Source organism: Dermochelys coriacea, chromosome 17 (genome assembly GCF_009764565.3).
Source record: "Dermochelys coriacea isolate rDerCor1 chromosome 17, rDerCor1.pri.v4, whole genome shotgun sequence".
In the NCBI taxonomy this organism is placed as follows: domain Eukaryota; kingdom Metazoa; phylum Chordata; order Testudines; family Dermochelyidae; genus Dermochelys; species Dermochelys coriacea.
The window spans coordinates 3,773,919-3,798,614 of record NC_050084.1 but is presented as its reverse complement, the minus strand read 5'-3'; the positions used below and the strand labels follow the sequence as shown (position 1 = coordinate 3,798,614).

The 24,696-nt window shown below is 36.2% G+C and overlaps 1 protein-coding gene across 1 annotated transcript; it reads right to left on the bottom strand.

Moving 5' to 3' along the window:
• Window positions 1–2,125: 2,125 nt before the first annotated feature.
• TRPV3 (transient receptor potential cation channel subfamily V member 3) lies at window positions 2,126–23,707 on the bottom strand. Its single transcript, XM_038376157.2, has 17 exons — window positions 23,589–23,707; window positions 19,295–19,399; window positions 17,470–17,556; window positions 14,693–14,850; window positions 13,841–14,017; window positions 13,478–13,618; window positions 12,081–12,361; window positions 10,658–10,834; window positions 10,003–10,161; window positions 9,362–9,463; window positions 8,591–8,664; window positions 7,634–7,799; window positions 6,912–6,978; window positions 6,198–6,469; window positions 4,675–4,787; window positions 3,921–3,991; window positions 2,126–2,655 (listed from the first exon to the last, which is right to left on the bottom strand). Exons 1-17 carry the CDS (start codon window positions 23,705–23,707, stop codon window positions 2,561–2,563), a joined length of 2,364 nt encoding a protein of 787 aa, XP_038232085.2. The 3' UTR covers window positions 2,126–2,560.
• Window positions 23,708–24,696: the final 989 nt, after the last annotated feature.

The following is a 24,696-nucleotide window of genomic DNA, read 5'->3' as shown; positions in this document are numbered from 1 at the left end:
GTACTTGTGGCACCTTAGAGACAAACAAATTTATTTGAGCATAAGCTTTCGTGAGCTACAGCTCTCACAAAAGCTTATGCTCAAATAAATTTGTTAGTCCCTAAGGTGCCACAAGTACTCCTTTTCTTTTTGCGGATACAGATTAACACGGCTGCTACTCTGAAACAGTAAATAGAAAGATTGATGATTTAATTTAAAATATATTGTATTTCTCACTAGATTTAATCCCTCATAAATTAATATTAATTTATGTGGTAAGGCCATTATACAATACCCATATGCATCAGCAGCTATACCCCATGTCATTATTTCGATAGCCAAAAAAAATTTAATAGGCCAGAAAACTATTGCACCTTCCTTTTCCTTTTAGAAGTGATGTATTTCTTCTCCATCACTCCCAACCAATATTCTTTATCCTTGCTTTGCGTTTCAATTGCAATATTAAGGCAATAATAAATACAGGAGAAAAATACATGTTATTAAATTATCTGCTTTATTTCTTTAATTTTAAATAAATATTACTGTATATCAAAAGTATAGAATTTGACCTTCTCTACCTTTTATTCATTATGATAAAAGTCCTTGCAATCCTACTGCATAGAAACCATCTGGTATGCGTGGTCTAGCTAGGCTCTTTGGCCACAATGGCATAAGTATATCCTGATTGGAAAACTACTAGAAGCAACCACACAAGATGACTAGAGTAAGGTTCTGTGTATGTGCTGTGCCTTCTCAGTTCTATATATGAAGAAGAGTGTTCTCCCAGGTAACTGACAGGCATAGGTGAATTAACCAAAAGGCAAACATGTGGCCCTACTGCAATATTCTTGGCTGATAATTTCCAAAAAAGCTATTAGCACTTAAGAAATATTCCTGTAAGACTCTGATTTCTTACTCACGTGTGCTACTAGGCCAAACAGAGTTCAGTCATCAGATTGATACCACCCAGGAATCTCCTCCAATAAAAGTAAGCTTTGTTTTCTAATATTTCAACTCTGTGGAGTCTGTTTCAATTCTGCTTGACATCTGTGCATAGTAAGAGACAGAGGATACAGGATCTATAGAAAGCTAATTAGTGACAACCACATTTACCATCCCAACTAGTTCTGCACCCTGCTCCCTGCAGTGTAGTTTCTTTATGTCCTTTTGCCTTAAGATATTAGTCTTGTGGATCAGCTGACCCACTGTGGAGATAATTGATGCAATTGTGGAGATCTAATACATCTCTTTCTACCACACAAACACAGACTAAGATTTGGCTGTACCTTTTCTGAATAGTCTACTCAAAATAGATATTTTCATCATTAAATATAGTAGATCAGAATCCATGAAGATTAAGGCATATTCTACAGGAATACATTAACAAATATTGAACATACATAGAGCAAAAATATTTCTTTTTATATACACACACATACATAAAATAAAAAAATATATATAATTCAAAGTTACAAGTCTTGAGGACTGATCAAATAAAAAGTGCTACAGAAAGTGCAACATACAGTACTTTGAATACAGAAAAGCTTAACGGTTCACAATTACAGTGCATTCAACTGATTTTTTTTAAAATAATTTCTTCACAGATAAATATTTACTGCTAATCTCCCCAAAGTAGCAGGGATTGGGCATTAATTTAAACCCAAGAACAACAATCATGAGGTAACAAGTATTCTGTTTAAGCAGTAAAACATGATGAGGTGGATTTTCAAGTAGCAATAGTAAAAGACCAAAGACCCAGTAATTTGAATCAACCCAAACAATAATCCCTCTTAAATGAATTCTTTTTAGTGACCTATTACTCTTATGAAAGGGAATGTATACATACAAATGAGGAAAAAACTAGACATACAAAATTACCCTGAGCATTATAGACCAGAAAACAGATCCTGCAAGATCAGTGAAAGTTGAAGGAGTTCATCTTTTCACAGAAGGCTCACCACACTGTGTAGAATAAGGTCCAGGATAATAACACTGGTAGCCAAAATGAAAACACCACTATATCTAGAACTTTCAAAATTACATACTTCATATTGCGGTTCTACTTCAAAGCTGAAATGTCTTTTTCATATTTTCAAAAACTTAACTATTCTCAGTACACAAAATTATTTCTCATGGATTAGAGATACCAGTATAGAAAATACCGTACCGGACATCAAAGAGATTGGAAGAATTTCTCCAAAAGTAAAAAAAATATTGTATATTACATTTGTTTGATTTGTTTAACCAATAGAAAGTAAAGAACTCTGTTTAAACACCATCACACAAACTTTGACACCAGAGGTTTTGTTCAAAAGGCTCAGTCCTGCCTTGAGTGCAGGGGACTGGACTAGATGACCTCTCGAGGTCCCTTCCAATTCTGTGATTCTAAAACAGAGCTAAATGCAATAGTCCCTTTTCCTTTGGCTTCTCTCTCTTGATATGTGGGTTGAAGTCATTGGATCATCAAAGAAAGTTTGTTCTCGGACTGCTTGCAGCTGTCCAGTATATAAATGTAGGATTTCAGTATCCACTGTTCATTCTCTTAACCTTCGTAAACAACCAAATATCAAGAACCATGTAACTAAACAGTGGTTTCTAGCAAATAGTCCATTTCATCAAATGTATTCAGGGTGTTTTTGCTATTACTTCTTGATGTATCTTGAATTCTGTTGTAACCTAAAAAAAAAAAAAATTAAAAAACTTTCTATTTACATTATTTTTTGCAATAATTAATTTTGCATATATTCTTTTTACTTTTTAAAATGGAATATTGTATTTGTTTAAAACACAATCATTTATTTAATCAATAAATTGTAGATTAGTACCATAACTTGTATGAAACTGTTTTATCCCTGTCCATTTGGCCATTATTGAGATTTTTTTCCCATCTAGTAATTATATATATTTCTAACCTTCATGTACTCACATAGCGAAGACTGCGGCCAGTTGGCTAGAAGGTTAGCCAATAGTACCGAATCTAGGAATCTCCATACTGAAACAGACCACTGGTCCAACTGATCTGGTATACTGCATTTGCTGTTGGTCTTTACCTGTTGCAAAATGTTCTAACCTCCTATGAAAATGTATTTAAAGTGGCTGCAGAGTACATAGCAGGTTATTTAAAATAGTTTGTTTTTTCCTTTGTAACATATACCTGTCCTGCTAATCAGATCTATGCAAGAGGCTCCTATGAAACTGTATTTAAAGTGGCTGCAGAGTACATAGCAGGTTATTTAAAATAGTTTGTTTTTTCCTTTGTAACATATACCTGTCCTGCTAATCAGATCTATGCAAGAGGCCTAGAATCCGATGAAGTGAGCTGTAGCTCACGAAAGCTTATGCTCTAATAAATTTGTTAGTCTCTAAGGTGCCACAAGTACTCCTTTTCTTTTTGCGAATACAGACTAACACGGCTGCTACTCTGAAAGGTATTTTAGGTACCTAAATTAATTTCAATGGGAGTAAATCTAATTTACTTAGGGTTTTTTTGTAAATCTTACTAGGTACTTATCTACATTTTTAGGCACCTAAATAACTTTGAAAATCTGGCACCTACATATTTATGACCTTAATCCTGAAACTTGTTATGAATAGGTGGATCCCTGAACCCCATGGAACCTGCCCAATAAATTGTAGGATCAGGGAATAAATCTCTATTTATAAAGCTGAACTGGAAGCATATTAAGTTTCCTACCTATTAGCTTTTAAGTCAACTTAAATTTGAAAGAAGGCAGCTTCCCATAAATCTGTGAGGAGCAGGGAACCAGGCCTGGTGGAACTTTTTATTTTCCTTTGAAATTCACCTGCCCAAAATATTGATGTCAATACATCTTGTTTACTAAATTCATGTTTATTTATCTGGTATATAGTATAGTATAGTATAGTATAGTATAGTAATATACTAGTATATTAATCTAAAGATATTTTTAAGTTAACAGTACCTGTTGGCCCTGGATCTTCATTAATAAATGAAACATGTGTTTTCCATTCAGTCCATTTCACTTCATTAATCCTGTTTATATTGTATATAAATTGTGTTATTAGCATGAATTATCTCCAGTTTCATAGCTATACTTCCTCTTTTGTTTTTTAATTATTTCTTGGAATTGTCACGGTAACTCATCAATACACATTTTACCAGTATGGAAAGTATCTATGTATTTTGCAGCATTATGCATTGTATTTAGCTGAGAACGTTGCTCATTGAGCTACTTTATATTTTCACTCATTGCAAGCATACATTTGGAACTCACATTTCAGATGTGAATATGTGTAATAAAATATTCTGGTACTATTTTGTAGTATGTTAATCATGTTAAAGAACAATCTATTGTAAATATAATTAGTTTTAAATTAATATTTATAAGAGATTACAACAAATTAACATTCACAGCAAATAGATTTAGTAAGCGTGTATTAAAATCAAGTATATATGAGGAAATTTTGCCTACAAAAAGATGAATCTTGTATTTATAAAACTATATATTCCCATCTTTTACTAGCAATTGTTCACTGCAGAATATCCCAAACTGCACACAGTCACCAATTTTGATTCTGTTTACAAAAATTGACAAAAGAAGCAGAAATATTTTATAGATTTAAATGAAAAATATTTTACAGTGGCTGTTCTGAACAGACAACCCTGACAGTGCATTCAGAGCAGACTCACCAAACAGTGCTTGAGTGTAGTATTACCTTAAACATACTCTTGTATCATTTTCAGCCACTTTACACAGTTCTCCCAGCTGGAATTTTTTCTTCAGATATTTTGGTAACATTTTTTCAAATTCCAAAATGGTCCTGGCTCTCTAGTAATAATAAATAGTTAGTAACAGTATTGGAGTGTTCTTAACCGCATTCAAAATTAATATTTTCTGCTTCATATTACATATTTCACATTTTAAAATTATTTTAATTTTCAGAGTATGATCCATTATTATATATTGTGCATCCACCAACCAATTTTATATTGAATATTGACATCAACAGTAGTAAATATAATTTAATACTGAGTATAAATGGTGTACATGTACCATTGGTAGGTACAAGCAGGAAGTCTAGAATTTCCCCAGTTACCCTCAGCTCGGGGAGCTACACCCAGATGGGAATCAGGAACCCCTAGTATGGAACCTGTGCTAGAATTTAAAATCCTCATGCAACTCTCTGGAACAGCAGCACCTCCCTATCAGGGAATGATGTAGGTAGGATCCAGAAAGTCTACATAGGGCACTGAAGAACATGCACACTCCCATCCCTGCAGTGCAAATTTTGCAACTCTTAGGTTGGTACTATCTCCATCTCCAGTAGTAGCAGGACCAGAAGGAGAGGAAGTAACTTACCACTAGACCCTTTCAACCCTTCCAACAGAGGGGTTAGAGGAGAAACAATTCAAGTCCTGTCTTTCTCCCTTTTGGTAACTTGGGACTTTGAAAATTATATGGATGGCTTTGAATTAGAGTTTAAGTTAATGTAGTATACATGAAATCAAAGTAAATCTATATATTCTGTAGGTCCTAAAATAAAGGTGGGAGGAGACATTACCGGAACAAAGCCCAAAATGGCTGGCACATCAAGAGCGAAAATCATGAGTTGCATGGGAATGTATGGCATTAAAATCTGAACCATAAAACTACTATTAAACTTTTGTTTATAGTGGCTTATGCCAAATTAAAAGATCAAATATTTCACAGACTTACACTACTGTTAATGTTGAGTACTCTAATGGTTTTTGTCCAACTTGTTCATATAGTATCTATCACTGTGGTTTCTATTGAAGCGATGTGACTTCAATGGTGGTACTCCAAGTTTACATTGGTGTAGCTCAGAGGTGAATTTGGTCTAGAATATCTATAATTTATAAGTAAGAACAAGACTCTATGGCTGGTGAGGTTCCTGTCAAATTAAACCTTAAATATCATCATCATGATCTGATATTTTCTGATTTCACAGTGAAACTTTGTAAAAGTGTCTGGGTCTTGACCAAGCCAAAGAATACTCAGGTCTATGGCAGGGGAAGTCAAAAGGCAGACCACAGGCCAAATCCAGAGCTCCAGACACTTTTGAATGGACCAGAAAATATTTGTTTTATTTATTATTATCATTATTTATTATTATTTTCTCTGGAGTCTGAACCTTGACTATAACTTGACAGAAAAATTTGGACTTTGACAAAAAATAGTTGATTACACCTGGTCTGTGGTTTAATATTGCAAACAAACCTGGAGTCTCCAAATGTGTTCACTCTCTTTAGAAATATTTTCCACTGTTTCTCCCATTAATGCAATCAGCATGTTCAGAAGGAGAACAAAAGTCAATAATACATAAGTTATGAGAAGAAGAAGAAACAGCACAGGATATTTTGAATTCTGTTGGATCTCCAGATCTCCCAGTCCTATGGTAAGTTTAAAAAGCTCCATCAGAACGGCGCCCAAACTGCTGTGGGTATAACATTTACTGTCTTTGGGGCATGTATCAATCAATGCAGCAAGAGCTAAATAAGAAGCAAATGAAAAATCCATTTTAGTTATCATAATATTTTGCATTTATATAACATCTTTTATACCAAAGAATAATAAAAGTGCAATATAAACTATAGAGACACAAATGCAGCAACTGTCCAGCAACACACAGCAACAGAAGATGACAGTTTCGCAAAGGAAGTTAAGAATACCATATTCAGTTGAAATTTATGGGCAGTTTAGGTAGACAGAATGTAATTATATTCATAGGTATTTAGCAAGAACACTAGATTTAAACACTTACAAAAATTGTTATGGATTTTTTAATATCCACAACTAGCACTTGACATCAGCTTGTAAGAAGTAATGTTCTGACCATCACAATGTTGTTCTTATTCAAAATAGTGCAAAAAGCTTTTACTCACACAAAATATCAGTGCTTTTCTCCAGTAATAGTCTATAAATTATACTTACCTACGCCAAATCCCAGCAAAAACACAATGTATACAACCAGAAATTTTAGCACATCCTGTAAGATCACCTAAAAGTTAAAATGTTTATGATTAATACAATTTCAGAAAGTTCTCTTTTCAGTTACATGTTTTGCAGTGATGAAGATGTGCCACAATCGATACGAGAGTGGTTAAATCTACTTATATTTTTAAAAGTGATCACATTAGCATCCGATGAAGTGAGCTGTAGCTCACAAAAGCTTATGCTCAAATAAATTTGTTAGTCTTTAAGGTGCCACAAGTCCTCCTTTTCTATTAGCAAGTGGGACATTTTGAAAAGTTAGTTGGCCTGATTCTCCATGATTTGACCGGTTGTCTTATGCATTAATGTGTGTTAAACACATCAATCAGAGGTGAATGTAACTCTATGAAAAGAGTAAGCATTACACTGTCTGATTCAACTAAATGTCATAACTCCATTAGCTGAAAAATACCATACGATTTAGAGATTTAAAAATAAATGTTGCATAATTTGAACAAATTAGCTAGTTACCACTATTCATTTTTTTAAATTACACAGTACATTCTGTTGAAATAAAACACATCTTAAAGAGAAGAAACTGGAAATTTCAGTGTGGATTACTTAATATATAAGCAATATCTAAACTGCAGAATGTACATGAGTTAGATAATACAACTAAAGTAAATAGATAATATAACAAGAGTTAAAAATTATATACATGCCTTTTGGATCATGACACTATAAATTCCCATGGATTGGAAACCCCTGGTAAAGTACAGCATATTTGCCCATCCTAGTGCCATAGCCAAGACAAGACACACCAGGTGTTCTTTGTAGGAAAACAAGTACAAGAAGACAGAGAAGATCACAAGCACCGCTTGTATAAAACTGTTGAAAAAAACCCCATAAATATTGTAAATACTCTTACACAACACAGAAATGTACAAAATATAGTGGAAAATATAATGCAGAACTTCCTTATTTCAAGTTTCACTTTGTGTCCAAACTGTGATTGTTGTGGCTAGGGAAAGCTATAAAGATAGCTCTATATCACTTTTTATTTTCCTCAGTCTTGGGGCCAGGCTAGCCCCCAGCGTAATTTAGAGCAACTATAGGACTGTTCTAAATTACGCCTTGTGCAATGTCCCGCAAATGATCATTCCAGAGTCAGGGATCACAGAAACGCAGCATCACTTTGACTACACTCTCTTTCCCCAGTCATACCTCCTATGCCAGGAACTGGAAGGGGAAGTATAAGGCCAGCTATGCGGGCTCTAAGCCACTTAGGGATTCCTGTACACTGGGGGCATCCCCTAGCAGCTAGCTAAGCCATTTCTTTGTTAACAGAGCAACACATAGAAGATGGAATGGGTAATCAAAATCTGGCTAACTGACTTGTTTATAAACAAAATAAAATTCTCTAGTTTGCAGTGCTTACAAAGATAAAAATAGTTTGTATGCAACAATCCACAATATTGTTACTGGTCAGTGAATGCCAGAGATATACCTGGTGTCTTACAATAAAACTGCATATAAAATTATGTTCTTTCCTCTGACAACTGACAGTCTAAAAGAACAAGTGAACAATGGTTAAAAGAATTCATTTTTTGTGAAACAAGGAAATGTAACTGACAGAGCGCGTGTTATTTCAGAAACAACAATTTATATGCCAGACTTACAATGCAAAGTGGAACCATGCATCTGACAGAATTGACTGAAGATCTGAGGGTCTTAGCAGAAAGATGGCTACACTCTGTGTAGACAGATATATATATAAACAGATTAAAAAGAGTAAAAATTAAAAGGTGAATAAAAATTCAAATCCAACTAGTCTACTAAAAACAGCTACAGTATCTAGAATTTCATTCTTTCTATATTGTTTGTGCCTCTGAAATGCTTTTCCACACTTTTTAAATGTGTCCTGATTTTCTGCTGTACTTAAAATAGTTTAACAGTTATTAGTAACATCTATTAATAAAGTTAACTTTAAATGTCTTACTGGAAAGTAAGTCAGATGTGTTTGTCCTTTCTGATATAGATCCTTATTCAATAATGTACTTAACACAGTACTTTAAGTGCATGAGCAATCCTATTTACTTCATGACCTTAAAGTACATAGCTTAAGTATGTTGCGGAGTAAGAATTTAGTATGATCGCCATATTTCAAATCCCATTTTGTTCTCAGTCTTTCAAAAAGGAAGGCCTCACATCAATTTCATACAATATCTTATAGTTATATTAGTATACATTTGGACCATCAAGAATGATTAACACATTTATGCACAATTAGCCATTAGCCTAGTAATTGTACAATGAGAGACATTATGAAACATATAAGTTATAAAACATATAACTTATAAAATGATTATCAAAATTGTCAGAGTCTTTACAAATCCACAAAAGATCTTTATGCATACAATTATTTTTTATTAATTCTGAAAGTGTCTCACCTCTTTTATGGCTAAAAATATTGCTGCTATCATAATAAGCACTTGTGCAAGCAACTGCAACCATCCCAAGTTACGAGTCAAAGCTAATGGGTAGGGCGGAGCCTGGAAAAGAGGGTTAGAAATGAATAGTGGGAGTTTAAAGCTAGTTATTTGAAGGCACAATCAAGTGAAAGGTCCCAGACAGAGGACCCAGTCCTTATAGCCCTCTGTGTGCAGAAATTCCATTGAATTCAAGTAAGTGCTCTCCATGGAGGACTTGCAGGATCAAACTCAAAATGAAGTAAGATTATTTAGTATATATATACTTATTCTTTCTCAATTATTAAAAAATATAACTTTTAAAACCACAGCCAGGTCCACACACTGTTATGCATAAACAGGTTTTTTTTGTTTAATAACTCAAACGAATTTCTCTTCTCTCCTCATTGTTCTGTTCCCTCTTCAAGTGATAAATCCATGGAGGGAAATTCTGGCCATATTGAAGTCAATGGTAAAACTCTCATTCACTTGAATGGGGCAATGATTTCATCCTAGAATCTCCAGTTCTATTTTTGATTGACCAAACATGTTAAATCTGAGTTAGGGAATGTTACTGCATTTTGAAAACAAAATTCTATGAGATTTTTAGTTGCTGCACATACCTCATCTCTTCGGGGTCTATAGTAGGAAACTAACGTTAACATTATGTTGTATATGAAATAAAACCAACATGACATAAAGAACATGTGCCTTGCAAACTTTTTCCATTTCATTCTCAGTAGTGAATGCAGGGGCTCTAAAGTCAACATTTCATGGCGGTTCTGTATAAAAAAAAAACAAAGAGAAAGCCAAATTTGTGACTTGTGAGAAAACTGGAAGTAGGACAAATAAAAAAAATATCAACTACATATTTTAAACATTTCATTTTATGGTCTCTTCTTGTCAGTCTAGAAATAGCACTTTGGTGTGAATGCGTATAGTTCTATTGAATCCAGTAAAGCTATACCCGTTCACACCATGAAGATCTGCCTGAGATGATTATCTGCCAAATTAATTCAATAATTAATTCATAATTAACTAATGCCCCAAATGCAGGCCAAACTACTTCTCTAGGTCTTCTTAGGAATCTGGACCCAGGTGCATTCCTAATGGGACTTTGCATGAGCACAAGGGTCCATGCTAGTGGCTCCTGCTGAAAGACTGAGACCTAAAAGTTACATTTTTACTAGTTTTTCAAGTTCTCCAGTAATTTATAGGTTAAAAAAGTAAGTGAATGTATTGCTGGGAAATATATTGACTTAATGACAGGCAACTTACACCAATATTTGTGTTATAAACAATAATCTCCAGTAATGAGTTGTCTGCAGTCGTATCTAGTTCTGTCAGGTCATAAAGAGAAGACTGAACAGGACCATAAGCCCAATCTGTGAATTTTCTGGAAAGGCTTCTATTTGGCTTGTCTTTTATTTCTCTACTGAGAATGTATTTCAGAATCTAAAACATTAACAGAATCACATGTAAGTAAATTAAGTCTTCTAAATGGAAGCGAGAATGTGTGCACACTTGCCAAAAATGTACTTTTTTCCCCCGAACACATTTGCCAAAATGGCACAATTAAATGTATTTTGTAATTCAATTAACCTTTCAGTAATTGAGGGGAGGCATTACAGATGATCCATGTCTGGGAAATAAATACAGTTTTCTTTAATTGCCTTGAATTTTCTATTAGATCTGCAGCTTTTCCTAATGAAAGCATTCCACTGCATACTTTGGTATAACTTTTCTTTAACTGGTGACTTTCTCATTTATCCCTTGTTAATCATTAACCAGGTACTCCAAGCTTTTGCTTTCAGAGATCCAAATTCTACTTTTTGTTATAAATCAGACTAATTCCATTTATTACCCTATAGTTACACCTGTGTAAGAGAGAACATCATGTAATTCAGAAATATTAATGTGTGCTATCAACAGCCCTTGATAGTATTAAAACCAAAAGAATTTTAAAAAATTACTGTTCACCATTTATGCTATGTTATTTGTTTAATTTTTGTATTTCAGCTCAGACCATGCAAACAGACTGTTTAGTTTCAGGGCATCATGTGCTAGTGCAGAACTCCGGTGGCTGAGTTGCAAATACTGCAGGAAAAAGTTTAAATTCAAACAAAACTGATTTTTAGTTTATATATCATTAAAGTATTTCTATTAATGGAAGTGTCATGATATTATAAGGTGTGCCACACCTCCGACTCTTTCACAGTCTTTCTGGGAGTATACCCTTCTTAGTGATAGTCCCTGGTCTCCACTCCACTTTGCTCAAGGGGGAACCCCACAACTCTGCTACTCTGAGATTGGGTCTGTGGCTTCAACACCTGTTTTTCACCGTGTATGCTTCACTAGGTCCAAATGAGCTTGGACGTCTGTTGGATAATTATCCGCTTAGGAAAATATGCAATCATCAAGGATGTGTAAGATTGAATTTTTAAATAGCATTTGCATTTTGTAGTAATACCAAACTAGGATTGAGGAAAACCTGTGAGAATCTGAGAGGTTGAAACAGAAATAATGGAGCAGTGGTTTACAATAAATAATCTTACCCAACCAACTACCACTAATTTACAATACAAGATAACCACCATGGTGGACTGCAAATTTGTGCACCTCTGGTTTAAGTACATGTAAGCAACCTAGACTCTGTCTCTTTATTTAATTTCTTTCATAGGATATTACAATAGAGCCTTACCTCTAATTTTCCACTTTTTGCAGCTAGTTGCAATGGAGTTAAACCATCTTTATTCTTCATTGTCTCTAAAGTTCTGCTCTTACTTTTCAATAGAATCATGTCATACATTCGGATTACAAAGTCATTTTGTGTTTTAAAATCCTCTGCTACTGTGACTAATGCATGCAGTATATTGTTTCCTCGGGAATCTTGTGAGGTAATATCAGTCCTCCTATTGTCCATCAGCAGTTGAACTATATCTGGTTGATTAGTACATGCAGCTAATGCCAGCGGAGTTTCACCTAAGAAAATACAATGCACAATAACTATTAATTTTCAAATATTATGAGTATAAGAAATGTATTTGAATGATTATTTTGACATTTTTATGAGATTAAAACATGTTTACAAATTAAGGATAAGATTGATTATATTACATTATTTTACAAAGAAACAGTTTATATGAAATTGTTTATTTGAGGAAAAGCTACAATTACACAATAATGCACTTTTATTGACGATTTCAGTCTTTACAAACAATTGCCTTTCAACTATTTCTGAATATTTGTAATTCACTGTGCTGTGGAAAATTGCTTTCTATTTACTATGTTGCACTTTGTAATACAATTGCTACTGCATGTTACATTTCCCAGTATTTGATATGTTATTTCAGCACTTACACTAAATGCCCAATTAACAAGATAAATATACACACTTTCTTGTATTTATGCAATATGAATAGATTTATGGACAAGAATATTTTAGCCTGCACTCTGTTTACCCACTAGTGGTACTTTGTGTAAGTAATTCATCAAATTCTCTCTTCTCTTGGGCAAGTATTCATTCTGGAAGCATGAAGAGTAATTAGTCCTTCAGGATTCTGAACTGCAGTGTTGCTGGAACAGAGGTTTCCCAGTGAGTTTGGATTGTTGGTTTGTTTGTTTTTCAGCTATGTAGGGTTTTTTTAGTTAGTGTGGCAATTAAAATGAATGGAAAGGATTCCCATTAACTTCAGTGGACTTTTGGTCTAGTTTTGTGTATACAATAGATGTAGTTTGGGTTATTATCGACCTATCTGCTTATGTTGTGTGCATCACAGTGGAATCTGAGCATCTTATGAGTAATATCAGTCTTGCTTTTTTCCTTCTGAGCCTCTAGGAGAAATAACTTGATTAACTAGTAATTTGTGTATGGGTGAAAAACGTTTTGGGTACAAGAAACTTATTGAGGTAAAGCAAAAGATTAGGAAATTAGTTTTGCATTTAGTTTTGAAAATGATGAGGCCCATGGCCATTTTTATATCTTGTGGGAGTTTGAAAGATAAGCATTCTGCACTCCTGAACCTCCACTATTGCCTGATGGTTTCATTGTTCTAGCATCCCAACCCAATTTTTCCATGGAGATCACATTTCACTTACCAAAATAAAATCCCTCATGCTTGTGTTTGGGGTTAAAGAACACACCCTGTGAATGGGCATTGACATCTGCTCCTTTTTCTATGAGGGTCTGAGCAATATCGTATTGTCTTCTTTCAATAGCAATATTTAGAGCTGTCTGGCCTGCAACAACATAGACACAAATCTTTAGAGTATAAAGTCCAGTTTTTGTATCTTGTACAGTGCTGAGCTCAATGATGATGCATAACAAATAGCAATAAAAATTAGTAGTAATAAACAATCATTTTAATTGTCTTTAGAATGTTTCAAGAAAATATTAAATATATGTTGAGGCATTAAAATACATGCAAAAATGTACTCTAAATGGCTACTGGATGGAAATACCTTTGTACGCTTCTTCTGTGTACTCTGCGTTGATAAACCTTTCCAAAAAACTATTTTCTTCTCCGAAGGAGAGCAGCATTTTCACAATTTCATTTGTGTTCTCATTGATGTTCAAAAGGGCTTTCATCAGACAGGTTTTACCAGTATCTGAATCTGTTAATTTTTTCATCAGATAATCTACAAAATTTGAATTTTATGATTGAATTACATTAGGTTTTATTACGTTTTAAGGGGAATAGGAAGAATTCCAACCTCATGTTATTGGGAAACACATGCATATAGACTATTCCCCAAACTGCTCTACATCTATTCATGCTATTAATTTAACTTTATATTCCATATGTACTTAGTGAAAGGACATATGTATTCATGAACAAACAACCCCACTAGATGGATATATACATTACTGACATACTACAATTCTGCCAATACATAACAAACCCTGAAGTCCTTAGTCCTTATTCAGTCATAACTCTCATTGACTGAGCTCTCAGCTTTGTGTTCATTCCTCAGGATCACATGCATCTCAGTTCAGCAAGAAGGGGGGAAAGAAGCTGGCTATATTTAATTAGCTTCTTTTGCAACATTCAGTCAAATTCACCCTGAAAAGGTACAAATATTCATGCGGGTGTACTGTGCCCTCAGAAATCACCTTCAAGGTTGCTTCAATTGTTTGCCAGTAGGTGGCTTATCGGGGGCCTGTCCTGACTACTATATTAATGCTACCCTTGATATTCACCAAACACCAGCTTGAAATGCAGAGCTTACTTGCTCACGTATAAAACCATTACTTAATTCTCTACCACACACATGGTACAAAATGAGGGACTGTGGATACTCTATACAGCTTACCTTGCACAGTCATGTTTCTACATGCATTTGACCTTTCCTTCACTTCCATAAGCAGACACTGTAATTCTTCTATATTTCCCTCAGATACTGCCCTAAACGTATACTTCTTCAGCTTTTTTCGGGCATTGTTCTGGTGACCTTCTTGCAAAATGTTTGTACTGAATTAACAAAAACAACCAACCAAAAAAAATCATAATTCTTGGTTAAATTTAGCTAATACCAATGTGTTTAATTTCATTTCCATCATCTCTTGTTTATTTAGAAAAATAAATGTTATGTACCACAGGTTAACATGTCATCGTTACAAAAGAATGTTCGTGTGTTCCTCCAAAAATAGTTACAAATAATTTATTTAGTGAGTAATGGCTATTAAAGCAATTTTTAACTTAATGAAGGATATAGTTAACCTTTTACAAGTGATTTTTTTTTATTCTCATGTAATGAGAATAAAATTCAGCCCTTCGCACTCAAAGCCAAAGTAATTTGGTTTTCTGGGGAGTGCTCAGAAGAGACAAAGAGTGGAATTCAAATCCTACAACAAAGGGGAGACTACAGGGCAGTGGTGCAGCCTCTCCACAACTGTTGTTCCAGCTTAGAAGGTAGAATGTAAAGGCTGTTGCCTCTTTGCAACCCCTATGTAGGGGTGTTGGACTACTGGATCCATGTAAGTGCAAATCTAATAGCCTCTTCCCTGGCCCATCTCCAACAACCACCACAGTAATAAGTGAATTCAGAGTCCTCCCTACCCCATCACTCCACTTGCACCCATCTTCATTGTACACAAAGTACTTGTTCTGCTGTTGAGATGGTGGAAGGAAATTTCATCAGTTTTCAGAATATTTGCTGAATGTTTTATTACAAAACTGATATGGCTTGATGATATTCTATATCAATGAGAAGAGACCTGTTTCCACCAGTATGCACTCCAATGTGGCTGAGATTTGGATGAATCACTTGGTAGGTCCTTCTATTTTGCAGATTATGACAAATTTCTGTCACAAACTATTGGATTTATCTGAACACTGTTCCAAGATTGTCTAAGCATTCTCCAAGAATATAGTACCAAATTCAGTATATAAAATCCCTGAAGTCCTGCTTTTACTGATTAATCTTGTACCTAGTAATTAAAGTGAGAGGAAATATCTGGTGCATAAAGTCTATTTTAAAATAATAATAACTTACATTTATATAGTGTCTTTCATCCCAAAGGATCCCAAAGCTCTTTACCAACTACATGTACAGGAATCACTTCACCCACCACTGAAATGCAGCTGCCTGTGGGGTGGAACGTGGCAGCTGTTTAACAGCGCGCAACAACACTATACAACAATTTAGGATAGGAAGTAGTAAGGAATGCCATATCCATTTGCAAGTGCAGGGGGAATTTAAGTAAGCAGGATACATTAGTTAACCAGATTAGAATTTGGCCATCTCTGTGGCTAATATTTCTATGCTGCAAAAAGCAACATGGGATCTTTAGTGGCCAAAGTTAGGGTTTCAGGTTTAGACAGCACATCCAACAGAACAAAGGTTCCTAACACCACTCTGGAGGATCATTGCCACCTACTGAATCACCAACACAGCTCTTCCTTCAGCACTCTGGGGTTGAACATCCTTGGAGTCCTTGAACATCCTTCCTGTTCCAGTGCTGACTAAGACTATCCCTACCAAATGAGGTTTTCCAAAAATCAGCTGAGCAATTATATGTGGTTATTCTTTAGAAGTTAAATAATATGATGTTTTGTTTGTTCCTTCCTCCCATCCATCTCCCTCTTCCCCTCTGTCTCTTAGGATGGTTGAACTGAAGGGCAAATGCCACCTACCTGCATCAACTGGGTGGGGGAAATTGATGGGGTTGATGGTGAAAGAGGGACAGTCCCAGTAGCAAGGAAGGCAGCACTTGCAAAGGAACAATAGGTAGCTCCTCTCAAGGGAGTGTATGGCACCCATTGGCCAGCTGGGGAAGAGGATTGGACAGCATTCCCCAGCTCCCACGATTTAGCCCAGTGCGGGGGCCATGTGAAGCCTCTTTCAGCTCCATTCCAGCACCCCACACTACCCACTTGAACTAGGAATGGGAATCCAGACAGACAGATGTTGTGGGTCTAGCCAAATCACTCATTTAGGGGGTCAGGAAGGAATTTTTTTCTCCCATGGGCCAACTGGGACCAATTCAATGACTGATATAGGAGGGTACAGATATGGGCAGGTAGTATCCCTCCCTTGTATTAAAAGTTTAATAAAAGTTGTGGCCTGCTGCTTAAATCTGTGTGTGTGTGTGTGTGTGTGTGTGTGTGTGTGTGTGTGTGTGTGTCCGTCCTCATTTTGCCACTTGTGACCACATCCACATCTTCCACCCAAATTAATAGTTTTCTATGTCGATAACATCTTAAAGTAGTTTGCTTTTAAGAAAGGATTCTACAATGAAAAGCGTTCAGTTACCAACAAATAGTAGTGGTATTTGAGCACTGTACTTGCTCACTGCTCAATGCGTATGACATTTAGGTTCAGCATTTTCTTCAGTGAACTAGGAATCAGCAATTTTATAGGCTCTGGCTTTCTCTCATCTCAGATATTTAAGATGAGGATGCATGATATACACTTTCTAAAGAATTTATTTATTGCTGATAAGGTTCAAATGTATAAATCAATATCCCCTGAAGTCTTATGGGCTCATTTTTTAAACCACGACAAGAAAAAAAAATCAGTAAATCCACTCTGTCATATACTTAATCCATAGAAAACGCACTACAGAAATACATTATGTCTCCACTTACCAATAACTGTCTATGTTTGTGGCATACTCAGTAATATCATCCTGAAGAGATTGTGGGGAATCCATATCTTCCCCATTTCCAGATGCACTGTAGAAAATACAGAAAAGGTTGAGTGCTTAAGTAGGAGGACATCTTGGCAAACTGCACTAAGACTCATTCGATAATGGGAGGCGATATCAACAAAAGAGCTGAAATTAATTTAATTTGACAATGTGCTTTTTAATACCATCATTTAACTCATTCTGTGTGTTTTAAAATATAGGCCAAAAATGAAAAGACTTCAGGATTTTATCATGTTAACAAGTTTCATATTTGAAACTTTACTTTGTGTTTTTCTTTTTATTTCACTCAGGCTCCTAATATTGTATTTTTCATTTCCACACTGTTTTTAATCACATCACTCTTGCTACTACATTGTAAAGCCTACACTCTTCTTTTTTCCATGTGTTCATTATTAATTTGACATTTTCCACAAGACAAATATTGAAATGGCTACTCTACAGGGGTTGCACACACACACGCTTGAACTGAAATACATAAAGATTTACTATACAGTATTGTGTGACGGTCGCTCATTTAGTGTTTACTGCTGACTTTGGTGGAAGCTTTGCCTATAAGCAGTTCAAGACAGGGCTAAATATGTGTTTGTACAATAAAACAATGGCTGCAATGGAGTTTGTATTTAGTAAATACTGTACATCCTTTCCAGATTTTCTCAATGTTGGGTCTGACTTAAAGGACCACTGGGAATTACTTTTTCATATGTTGGGTTTCTTTTTAACTTATTTTTGTAACATATTGAATGCTGATCAAACATCCCAGCCTAAAAATTCAGAAGACTGAAATCTGCTATTTATCTACAAAATGGATACACAGACAATAGTGTGAGGCTTCCCACGCTATCCTACAAATGTTCCTCTGCCCTAGCCTAGAGGGACCACCCTTAAAATAAAGATGGTGCTTCAGATTCTATTCCCATTCATTCTGATCACTTTGCAGAAAAAAAACAAGGAATATAATTAAGATGATATTTTATTTATTTTTTGTTGGTGATTTGGGCTCCAGTCCTCTGGGAATTAAAACAAGCTTGTCAACTAATTCCATATAAACAACCAAACAGTCATTGGAAAAACAATTGGTCATTATTAACCTGGCTTTGATTCAATTTATATTTTGCCATCCAGCCTCTCCTTTCATAATTTTAAATTTGTCCCATTGACACCTAATATAAATAACCACTGAAAATCTTGAAAATAGAATGGGTCTTTCTGCACTCATTTTTCTTATATATTTGTCATAAATGGCTTTTTTTCAATTTCCTGGGCACAATCATGTCTCTCTTTTGTTTGAAACATTTTTGGCTGCCAATACAGATGATGGCAGAAAAGATCTAACAGGGATTTCTGTTTACTTGTGCTCCCTCTGCTGGTTCTGTGGCAAATCTCGGGTTAGCATAGGCCCGACACAACCAAGTAAACAGTGGGGTTTTCCCCCTCTTAATTAGAAACAAGTTGCTAAAAAGAAAAATCATTCAGACTACAGGGGACTATATCAATTTTAAGAATGGCCAAATTTTGGGCCTAAACTATTTAGCTGTTGCCCTTTTAAAATAATGACAGAAGTGTGAAAATTCAGGATTAAGGCAGTCACTGCAGGGAAAATGCTGACCCACTGAAGTCAATGGAAATTTTGCCCTTGAGGCAACCAAAATGAGAGGCCACTTTTGACATTTTAGCCTTGTCGTCTATGCAGAACTTTCAAGCAGTTGTTCAAACATAACCATGTTTGCAATGTGGTTAATGAATATACTGTATATTATACATACCATGGGCGAATATTTGAATCCATGGGTTTTGAAAATACAGGAGGAGATGTCTGTCTTGGAGATGAATTGCTTTCAAAGCCTTCAATTTCAAAGAAAAACTGTGAACTGTTGAATACATTGTGTTGATAGTTTAATAGTGGAAAAGCATGTCAAAATGTAACATAAACATAATTCAAACAAACTGTGCACATGCCCAGTTAGGACCAGCTTTAGGTACAGGTGATATGCTGCATAGCATCACATCTGATGAGGTGCTGAAATAGTGTTTACCCTTTTTTGGTACTGGAAGACTCCCTACCAACACATGTTGCCAACCAAGCATTTTTAATCCTTTGTGTTGGCAGACAAGGCAAAAGATTCTGAGATTTCTTTGGGAGACATGGCACCAAATCCGGATATTATCAGAGGCACCACTGCAACCTAGAGACAACTTTTGTATCTGCGTTTTGTGTAAGTCACAAAATGTTACTGTAACTCCAAAGAATACACACACATAAAATGCACACACATGCACACTCTAATCTGTTCACTGAATCCTTTGCATTGTAGCCATCATCCTTCCATCCAAGAAGGACTGGGGAGGAATCCCGCCTCAACCCACTGACACTGATGAACACTTAATGAACCCTTAATGAACCAGAAAGGTGCAGAGAGCACATATTAAACAACACAAGGCCTTTCCACCATCTAGGACTGAAATGTGCTACCTCAGAATATAAACTATATTTAGCTAGTGCATTGCAGTTTATGACAGAGTGGAAAAAATAAATTAAATGCTGAACAACATAGCATAAGGGTTCATGAGGAACTCTGATGACCAGCTTTCTAAAAGCATGGAGAGTTGGTAGGGAGAAATAAATGGTTGGTGTTGCTAGGTGCCATTCAAACAGCTATCACATTTTATGTATGATGGCTGAATTTTATTGGTGGGTGAAATGACTTCTATATGAGCTACAGTTCGTAAATTGGCTTTCAAAATTTCTAAAATGCTTTGAGAGTCACCTTGAAAAATATACTGGTTCAAATAATATATGTGACATACTCAGTAGGGTACTAATTATTTCTCCTTTTTTCTAATTCCCCTCTCAAAATATTCAGATGCAGTTGAAGCAAGCACCCTCGTGTCAATTTACAGAATGCTGCTACGCTGCTGCTTAGCAACCTGTGGATGTATGTCAAAAATAGTGTGATGTAATATCATCCCTGGTTAACATAGTTTCCATCTTTGGAGGAGGAAAGTGTTAATACACTGCATGTGGTATTTTAAACTTAAATGACCTTTTAACATTTTGTATGTGCATGCGAGCGTATTCCACAACACAAAGGTTAAAATACCCATTATATTTAACAGGAATGTGTATCTGAAGTTATACTGAGGATAAGTGTTGTTCATAGCATAGGAAGTACCTAGACTGAAACAGGGCCCTATTTTGCCATTACTTACACAGCATGAACGAGATTCTCAGCTGGTGTAAATCATCATAACTTCATTGAAGTCTGAGCTTGGCACAGCGGCTGACAAAGGATGGAAGAAAAGTGGCTTTATGCCACTCTTCTGTGTCCCCTGTCCTGGGATGTCTTGGGACGGCCCTGACTGGCAACCAACTGTATATGGCCTCAATGAACCTTGAGGACAGAAAGGAATGCCCAACTCACATAGCACTATGGCTCTGTCCTTGACACAGTCCCTGCATTGGGCGAGAGGAGTGGGAACTCCTTCAAGGGCTGACTATGTTAGCTCAACACCAGGAAAGAACTGCCCTATGTTGGGGGAATTCCCCAGAGCAGGATTGCTGTCTTCACAGCTCTTTTATGTCAATATACCTGGCACAAACGAGCCACAAGGCAGTAATAAATTGGGTCACATGTATCTTGGAGGTTGGCATAACGTCATGCCTGAAGCCTTTCCTCTGTTCTACGGGGGAAATGGATTCTCTGAGACATACCATGAGTAAAAAAATGAGTAACTGTCAACAAATGCCTATGTCCTTACTGTCAGGAAGTGTGGGGGAGACAAGGCCCTGCACCCCCCACTTCCTGCAATTCATCGTGACTCTCAGCCAGCCAGTAAAACAGAAGGTTTATTAGACAACAGGAACACAGTCCAAAACAGAGCTTGCAGGTACAGACAACATGACCCTCTCAGTCAAGTCCATATTGGGGGGCAGGGAGCTTATACTCTGGCCCTGGGTCTCACTCTGTTTCCCCAGCCAGCTCCAAACTGAAAACCCCCTCCAGCTGTCTCCTCTAGCCACACCCCCTGGCTCCTCCTCCAGCCTTTGTTCAGTTTCCTGGGGCAGAAGGTGTCACCTGGCCCCAGCCCCATCCTAGGCTCAGGTTACGTGCTCAGGTATCATCCCTCAAGTGAAGTCACACCCTGATATCCCACCACCAATGCAGACAGTACCACAAACTCCCCCGCAACATCCCCAGGTCAATCCTCCACATTCTGTCGCACTTACATATTCAAACCACGCCACAGGAAACATTAGCCGTGAAAACAACCTAGTTATGCTAAAACATCATTGCAGCACTCCACCCAGTCCACATGTAGATCTTCCTGTATTTAATGATGTGCCTTTAGTTAACTCATATCTCATTGAGTTAAAGAAGGTAGAAATAAATTGTACTTTTTACAATATATATTGCCAAAATAAAGTATAAGAGAATGAGACGTTGCTTAGGTGAGGATGATATCACCTCCGAGCTTGCCAGTGATGGTATACCCAACGACTGAAATGTTTAAGAGCATTAGACATATACTAGTACGGAAACATATAATTAAATGGAGTATGTTAATGTTTGTAATTAAAACTCATGTGATCTTTGTTTCTTATATAGCAGGAATGTTTGATGCCACACCCGAGCTCCTACTGTAAGATGGGAGAGGTTAGTAATAATCCTAAGGTTATTACTATGGATGCCAAAAGCCTGAATCTGGTAAATGAACTTAAGCAACTTATGATTAATGGCCACACATATTTGCTGTAACTTGCCAGTCTTCTGCAAATTTGCTTCTATTTGAAACATTAGGTATATATAGTGACCAGACATCCTTCCTGTTGCCCACATTGCACTACAAACACTGATTCAAATTTAGGTTTATGCAGGACTACCCTTGCACTTTGAAGGGCCAATGATGCCAGACGAAGGGGACATGGAAAAAGAAAATCAACTGGTGTTATTTCCCCATCTGGATTTAATGACAGAGGGAGAAGTCTGGCCAGCCCATGAGTTTTCAGATTGTGACAGCTGCTTGCATCACTTCTGCTTAAGGTGATGACTCAGATCATTAACAAAATTATCATGGATGCTAAAGCAATATTAAATTCTCTTGGGGCCTTTCTGATTGGGCTATATTTTGTGTTGTGCAGTCAACAAAATAAAAGGAATCAGTTGCAGGGTCAAAAGTTTATAAGCCAAATTAATCCCTATCTTGCAGTAACTTCAGTGACTTCGGTGACATTACATCAAGGATGAATACAACCACTTGTATTGTATTTCTCCATTCATAATAGACAAAATATTTAATCAGAATATTAATGAACTGGTATAAAATATGCATAAAAATAAATATGGGTGATATGGTTTATTAAGCATGAAAAATAGAGTGAATTGAACGTTTACAGAAAATCTCTATGTATGAAGGTTTTTCTGGGTATTTCTCACAATATGCTACACCCCTTACCACTCTGTCTCCTTCCGCTTTTGACTTCACACCTTCTTGTATCAATCCATATGTCCCTATACTTGAGAGAACCTCTCATTTCTTTTCTGCCAACACTGCTCTCTTCTTTAAATACTTCCTTAAAACCCCAGATTTTCCCTAAAAGATCTCATTACAAACTCACTCTAAACCTTCCCATATTTGAACTGTTGATCTTTATGAGGCCTGATCCTGCAAGCTCATACACGTGGGCTGACCCCAGTGCCTGCAAAGAGCGAGCCTTATTGACAAGAGGCATGAGCTTGCCAGATAGGGAGCCTGAGCCTGTAAGCTCTTCAGAGCAAGCACTATGTCTTTGTCCACATTTCCTAAAGCACTGTATACATTTACATATAAATGCTTATTGTTATTAATAGTACATAGTATCATAAGTACATCAGTTACTTTTTCAGTATACACTACGTTCATCAGAACTCTCTCATTCATACATTCCATGTGTGCTGTTAGCGATTATTTCAATGTTAATAGCTGCTGTATGAAAGATAATAAATGGTTTTACAAATGGCACCAATCTGCCATGTCTAATAAATTGTCTAAGGCTGGTCTTGTGAAGGTATTGTGTTCTACCTTTTCTTTGTGGGAGTGTTTTCAGTCGGCTTTTTCTCCTGGTGGTTTGTAGTGGGAGGACCTGATGTATTTGTTTTCTTGCCCATGAGTGGAATATTTTCTTTGTTATCTTTAATCATGTTTCTGTAATAGATAGATTCATAGTTATTTAACTTCATTTGAACACATCACATGATCAGATTGACTGTTTCTACTCCTTATGTACACAAACACAAATCTTAATTGTAATATTTTTCAAGGTTCTTCATTTGCAAAAGATGTACTATTTAATATATTGGGGATTGAGATTTATATTTTGTGGTATCTTTGATTAAAATAGATTCCAACATGAGCAGCATCAAGGATGACATAGAATCATATAATATTAGGGTTGGAAGGCACCTCAGGAGGTCATCTAGTCCAACCCCCTGCTCAAAGCAGGACCAATCCCCAACTAAATCATCCCAGCCAGGGTTTTGTCAAGGAAGGAGATTCCATCACCTCCCTAGGTAACCCATCCCATGACATGATACCACAAGTCCAGGAAAAGTTCAGAAACAGAACGCCACTAGCTGTCACCTTCAGCCCCCAATGTGATATATGACATCATGTGCCATCAATACCCCTCTGCCATGTACATTGGCCAAACCAGACAGTCTACACAAAAGAATAATTGGACACAAATCTAACATCAGGAATCATAACATTCAAAAACCGGTAGGAGAACACTTCAACGTCTCTGATCACTCAGTAAAAGACTTAAGGATGGCCATTTTGCAATAGAAAAGCTTCAAAAACAGACTCCAACCACAAACTGCTGAGCTTGAATTAATATGCAAACTAGATACCATTAACTTGGGTTTGAATAGAGACTGGGAGTGGCTGGGTCATTACACATATTGAATCTATATCCCCATGTTAAGTATCTTCACACCTTCTTGTCAACTGTCTAAATGTGCCATCTTGATTATCACTACAAAAGTTTTTTTCTCCTGCTGATAATAGCTCATCTTAATTAATTAGCCTCTTACAGTTGGTATGGCTACTTCCACCTTTTCATGTTCTCTGTACGTGTGTGTATATATCTTCTTACTATATGTTCCATTCTATGCATCTGATGAAGTGGGCT

What these genes read in the sequence shown, in the direction of transcription:
- TRPV3 (XM_038376157.2), bottom strand. Translation starts at nt 23,707, where the DNA reads ATGATTAAAGATAACAAAGAAAATATTCCACTCATGGGCAAGAAAACA. An exon ending in TTTATAACACAAATATTGGT is followed by an intron (nt 10,162 to 10,657) that starts GTAAGTTGCCTG and finishes TTTTTTATACAG; the next exon opens with AACCGCCATGAAATGTTGAC. An exon ending in GATACAAGAGTATGTTTAAG is followed by an intron (nt 3,992 to 4,674) that starts GTAATACTACAC and finishes CAATATAAACAG; the next exon opens with GATTAATGAAGTGAAATGGA.